The sequence below is a fragment of the Odontomachus brunneus genome, unplaced genomic scaffold, assembly GCF_010583005.1.
Source record: "Odontomachus brunneus isolate Ranch 3 - 2012 unplaced genomic scaffold, Obru_v1 Obru_scaffold_297, whole genome shotgun sequence".
Taxonomy (NCBI): domain Eukaryota; kingdom Metazoa; phylum Arthropoda; class Insecta; order Hymenoptera; family Formicidae; genus Odontomachus; species Odontomachus brunneus.
Window position 1 is genome coordinate 144,981 of NW_022639747.1, and position 6,647 is coordinate 151,627.

The 6,647-nt window shown below is 34.7% G+C and overlaps 1 protein-coding gene across 2 annotated transcripts in view; it reads right to left on the minus strand.

The window, feature by feature from the left end:
* The window catches only part of LOC116853261 (anoctamin-1), a 160,758-nt gene that overhangs the window by 119,224 nt on the left and 34,887 nt on the right, over nucleotides 1-6,647 (minus strand). For both annotated transcript variants that reach the window (XM_032834243.1, XM_032834242.1), the window contains exon 2: nucleotides 3,824-4,217. In XM_032834243.1, coding sequence (XP_032690134.1) covers nucleotides 3,824-4,217 — 394 coding nt within the window. The remainder of the gene's footprint in view (nucleotides 1-3,823; nucleotides 4,218-6,647) is intronic.

Sequence of the window (6,647 nt, forward strand, 5' to 3'; positions counted from 1 at the left end):
CTATAAAAATATGCAATGGAAAATGGGGTGTTCCATTTAAAAAAATTAATGTGGCCTTGACCTGACCTTCGCTACGCAAGGTCAAACTGATGTGATCAGTAAATACATCTTTTTAAACGCCACAACTTTTGTCTGAAACATTTTTTTGTAAAACTTATATTTTTCCTGATATTCGGGCGTCCCGGTACTTTCCGAACACCCTGTATACTTTCTTTTGGTTTTTGAGTATTTCATTATGTCATATGATAGAACTACCCCATCACAAAAGGATTATAATAAAATAGTATAAGGTGCATGAATTGAACTGGAACGATAGAGGAGCGTATAGCATAAAGAGAAAAGCGATCGTAAAGCGTGCGGCATATGTTTGAACCAACTCCGCTCCAAGATAGATCATGCCATAAAACCTGTTGCGTAGCAAGAGTCATAGATCGCTACGGGAGACGATCTTGGATTGCGAAGTCTGGTCGCGGAAGACAGTAGAACAATCCCGAGGGATTGTTGCTTTAGGACCAATCGGTAGTCTGCAAAGGAAAGAATCGTATTCGAGCCACGTATGCGCGAAGAGTCTGAGTTTAGACTCGCCAGCAAACGGTAGTAATAGTCAAAGTCAATTTCAAGCCGCGTTCCTCGGCCAAGACAGAGAAAGAAGTCTGTGTGGAAGGTCAATCCTAGGACAATCCTAGGACTGCAAGACGATATCAGATGTTAGAATAAGGCGGCCGAAGATCCCCGTCGCGAAAAATAAATGGTTTTACCATTAAAAAAATCATTGAAAATGAATGGCTTTTTCAATGGTATTTTCAATAGCAAACTGAATGAGTTTTCGTAATAGTAATATTTTAACACTGAGCGATTTTACAACTGGTCAGTGATTTTACCACTTACAAGTGATACCAAATATATAAAATATTATTAACATATGGGCATACACAAATACAAACACACGCACTTTCATACAACTTAATGCTTGGTTATTTTGTTAAATAATAAAAAAATGTAATTATGCATTTTAACGAAGCAACCTTCAATGACCTTGATCTTGACATATGTTATAGAGGGAACCTTCCTGAGTAACCCTCAAAAAGTTTTAATCGGCGCTCGTTGTTTCTTAAAAAATTATTAACAAAAGAAGTTGCATAAAATGAATTTAAATAATTAATAGCATTAATAGCAGAATAATTTTTGAGCACCGTATATACAAAAACAACGAATTTCAATGTTAGGAAGATGCTTGCTACACACACACACTGCTTGCTAGCAAGTGAAAAATATCGAAGGGGGACACAGCCCCCGTTTGTCGTTCAATATTTTTCTCGTTACAAATGTTAAAAATGTTAAAAATATTCTTAATTTAAATATTTTTATGGTAATTGTGAAGGAAAGGCCCACTCTCATCGATTTTGTTAAAATTTAGTAAGATAGTGTATTTTGACGCGTAAAAACTGAATCTGAAAGCTAAAAAGCTTTTGTGAGAAATTCACTTTTTAGCTTAAGTACAAGAGACCGCGATCCTCACCTCGCTGCGGTGCGGGGGCGAAGCCCCCCAGTCACACAATTAGAGATAGATGGGGTATGACAGATTTTCTAACTTAACGTGCCTTCAACTTTATCTATTAATATCTCGCTTCGCAGTAGAGAGCGACGATTTTGTCAGAGGAAAAAGTTGTTTCTCGTGCAAAAATAACTTACTCGGTCTCTTATACTTCTAGACACACACCACAATTTAATAACTCGTTTGCAAATTAATACACTTTTTAGATTTGTCCGTGGACACGGTATTGTTTCGAAACTCGTGCGTATGGGTCTCCTCGATCTTGGTATACTGCTTATCTAAGTTGCGATTTTTATTCTTAAGTTCACTTTTGTAAACAGTTCCTGCAGGAAAAGTCTAGCCTTCTTCTCTGTCTCTCGACAACTAAGCCTATTTTTTTAATCGAAATCGGAGGTGAGGTCACTAAACTGAATAATTACCAAATTCTATTGTTAATAATTTTTTAAGAAACAACGAATGCCGCCTAAAATTTTTTAGAGTTACTCAGGAGGGTGACCTCTATAACATATGTAAAAGTCAAGGTCATTGGAGATTGCTCCGTTAAAATGCATAATTACAAAAAAAAAAACAGGTACATCATATTTTGCGATGTTTTGCTTATATGTGTTTCTGCGTCCGGTTTCGAACTCGAAGTGCGCCAGTCACTCAGCTCATTTCCTAATCTTTATCTTAGTCTTCGTTACTATTGCTCAACCTTAGTGATCAGACAATTAGTAATGATTCTGACGTGAAATGGCTCTGACGAAATTTTCATAACTTGTGTTTATATAATGTATTTTCAAAACATTGTAATGATATATTTACTACAGATACTACTACAGATATTGAAAATTAAAACAGTTAATATGCGATGGATATTAATATAATGTATATTAGCGAAATAGTGACGCGATTATTGCTCTTATATTTTTAACTTAACATTATTGTGCATTTGAGAGTAAACGATAAGTTAGTTTAAAAATACATGCAATAATTTATGTATATATACAGGATGTCCCAGACCACCCTTATCACACTAAGTGAGAACGTAGAACGGATTGAGTCAATTTTGGTGTCAATTTGGCGCTGTGACCATTATTCCTTCGCGAGATTACGCGAGGAGAACGGATAAAACTTCGTCCCCGCGACGCGGCGACGGTCGACCTCACCGGCTGCTCATTCGATTGCTGTGGTAGAGTGGCGTGGTTCTTTACTAGCGAATCTTTGTCTATTACACACGTAAGAGAGAGATAGGAGAGGCGGTTGAGTAACGACTCTTATTCAAAATTCTCACTCAAATTCAAACAGTTAACAATAACATTTATTACAGTCGACGTAGCAATGACAAAATATTATACCACTAATCGAATGATATTCTTATTGATAGTATCCAACTAATATACCATTGATCGAATGATATTCCTACTGGAGTACATTCAATAGTAAAATATTTTACCACTAACCAAAGAATTTTTCTACTAACCGAAGGATTTTCCTTCAAGTAATAAAATCATTTGTTAATGACAACGCCGTTGGGTCCATATGATTTTATCATTAGTCCAAATGATTTTACTACTGATTTCAATGGTAATACCATTAACACTTTTCGCGACGAGTCTTGGAGACCATTATTTAGACGTCAAGAGACTGTGGTGAAGCCGGGAAATAGAGAAGAAGGCTAGACTTTCCCTGCAGGAACCGTTCACAAAAGTAAACTTAAGAATAAAAATCGCAACTTAGATAAGCATACCAAAATCGCGGAGACCCATACGCACGAGTTTCGAAACAGTACCGTGTCCACGGACAACCTAAAAAGTGTATTAATTTGAAAACGAGTTATTAAATTGTGGTGTGCGTCTAGAAGTATAAGAGACTGAGTAAGTTATTTCATACGTGCGAGACGCCCGAGTCTATTCGTAACAGGGGAAATATTTTATGAGTTAGCGAGACCCGTAGCAGTCTCATTGACTGAGCACCGCGGATCAAGGGAAAAAAAATCACAGAAGTACTTGGCGTCCAAATTTGAATATTTACAATCGTAACCCGTGGGGAGAAGCGACAACTCTCCGAACGGAATTTGTAGCGCAAACGAAGTTGTAGAGTCGAAAGCGAGATAAAACGTCAAAAAAATGTTTTGACGCTCAACATGAAGTCCGAGGAAACGCATCACAGAATATAAATCCTAATAATTGTTCCTTCGCTTCTGATGCTGTAATCTTTAACTATATAGTTCAAAATGTACAGAATTAATTTCATAGAAATTATAATGAATAGTAAATGTTAACATACCCCATAATGACATAAATATCGAAAAAAATACCGTCGACGGATTGTCGAACAAGTATGTAATTCTTGCATGTAAACACGTCTCTTTGAGATTCCAATATCCACAAAAGTGATCACATAATGGACACATTTCGATAGTACCATTTCCATTACAAATATCTTCGCTTGGTTCATTGGAATACAAAGTAGCACAACTGTATATGAAACATAAGAGACCGACGATACTCGCTGGAATTAACATGTGAGTATAAAATCCGAGCCATGCAAAATAAAGTCCAATTTTCACTCCAAAATACTCTTTAATATAATCCAATGGCTGGTAATAAAAACATTTTCTCAAACTGGCCCACTCAGTGTATAAAAGGTATCGCATAGAATCTGGAGTATGCAAGTTTCCCTGAAATATAAAATAGCATATTAAAATATATGTGACGCACATACATGTATAAGTTCCATTTTAAAATAAAATTTAAAATTTTTAAATTTACAATTTTTCGTACGAACCAAAACTATAAAGAGATACGAGATATTGTAACTGATATACAATTATTATGTGGTTTAAAGTGCTTTAAATTGCGTAATATATATTGCAAATAATGTTACTAACACAGAATTTGTACAACAGCTATTTAACATATTTATCGCCAAACATGTTTTAACATACTTCCTGTTTATGTCAATGGGTTATTTATATTATCAAATTCATTACATGACAGCCAGCAATAACTGACGAGACATAAGCGGAAAGTTCACAAATAAATCGCCGAAAAAGTTTCTAATCAATTATAATAGGCTTTAAATATGTTTAAAAGTCGTGAAAAATATTAAGCGCATATTTTTCTTAGTAAAAATCGTCAACAAGAAATCCAATCCAAATTACATTGATCTTGACGTATGTTGTAAAAGGGCACTCTTTTAAGTAATTCTCTAACAAGAAACTTGACAGAATTGTCCCTCATCGATTTTGATGCACTTTGGGTATGTTGCAGGATATAAAAAAATAAGAGATCTATATTTTTTTATATCGGCTTATCTCGAGATTTAGGGGCTAAAACAACCCCTTGAAGAAAATGAATTTTCTCATTTTTATGAAATAATTCCTAAGATATGAGATATATGAAAAAATGTTTCCTACAAAAGTTTTACAGTACTTAATACTCTGCAACGGCGTTCATTTTCTTTTAATATCAAATTTTTTACTTCCCCCCTATCCATTCGTTACTTTCGCAAAATTTTAAAATTTTTGTAAGGACAAAAATTGTAGAGCATTTAATACCAAATCCATCCATATATAATAGTAAAAGTTGATCTCGCTTTAATCGTTGGAAAATGTCGTAATAACATCGTGTTATAGGCGCCATACTGTCTAAATAGATGAATATTGTAAATAGCCCAGGCAGCAAGCCGTCGTAATTTTCACGTCAACATGTCGTCATTATTGGTCAGTAACGTCATTTGTCCTTTAAGGACGTGTATTTAACGTCATGTTTTAGACGTCAAAGTAACTTTGCAAAATGACGTTATGATAACGTTTAATTTACGATATTGTAGACGAATTTTTTTTTCGAATAAAAATATAAGTTCACTATTCTTATAGATATATTTTCATATAATAATCAATTTAAACAATAATGGGGGATAATCAATGATAAATCTTATCATGCTATCCTAGCAGCAAATATTAGTTGTCCAATGATTATAATCATAGCTATAGCTGTTTCATTAAATCAATATGTAATGTTAATCTCTACGATTTCGATGTGACAAAAAATAAATTTTTTGTTTGCTGCAAAAAAGAGTTTTTCTTTTTTGGGTGTTTTCGGAGAAACATTTGTGGTATTGGTCTGAAACCATGGGCGCATTCAGTAGAAAAAGCGCTCAGTGAGCAATCAACGATTATTGGTTCTTGCTATTAGATCCCTAAATCTAGACCAATTACATTGACAAATTACTCAACTGTTGTGCAACTGTTGAGTCTGCTGAATGCAGCCAATGATGTAAACTTCGCAGGCCATACTCTGAGGCTGCGTTTCGAAATTCACTGCCAGTACTGAAATTTTATAGTATACGTAACATAAACTGTAGACTTTCAGTATTGGCAGTGAATTTCGGAACGCAGCCTGAGCAACGAATGAAGGGTAGCGCACAAATTGAAAATCGACCGTATCCGTGAACGCTCGTAGCGTTCAGAAGTTGTATTTCCCGCTTTGATCTATCTAACGATAGATGCGGTCCGTTAAGTGTTGCTGATGCGCCACAGCGATGGCTAAACCAATCATATTACTACATTTCACGCTTCAAAGCATTTGCAATGTTGAAAGGACTCTAGCCCTAATATAACATCTCTGCGTCTCAGCGGCGTGCGAACACGTGCGAGCATTATACAGATATATAGTAATGATTATTAGTTTTACTGCTTCATTCGTGCACTGTGAGTATATACTGCATAATTTACAGTTACTACTGCATAATTTACAGTTACTACTGATTATAAGAGCTTTAGTGAGTCATATTAGTTGCTTTCCATTTACATCAAAACTCAGATAAATCTCACTTCTATCTTTGTTACTCACAGAATATGAAACAAAGATAGAAGTAAGATTTATCTGAGTTTTGATGTAAATGGAAAGCAACTATTATATTCATAGATTTGTACCATCAGAATATAACCTATATGCTATACTGGGATCTTTCATTTTACATGTAATATAATTTATAACATTATTATATGATAGAATCATATTTTGTTATTAATATTAATTGCATTAGATATAAAATCGGATATGTATACATTGATCCAGCTTGATGACATGTGTGAAGGAAGCTT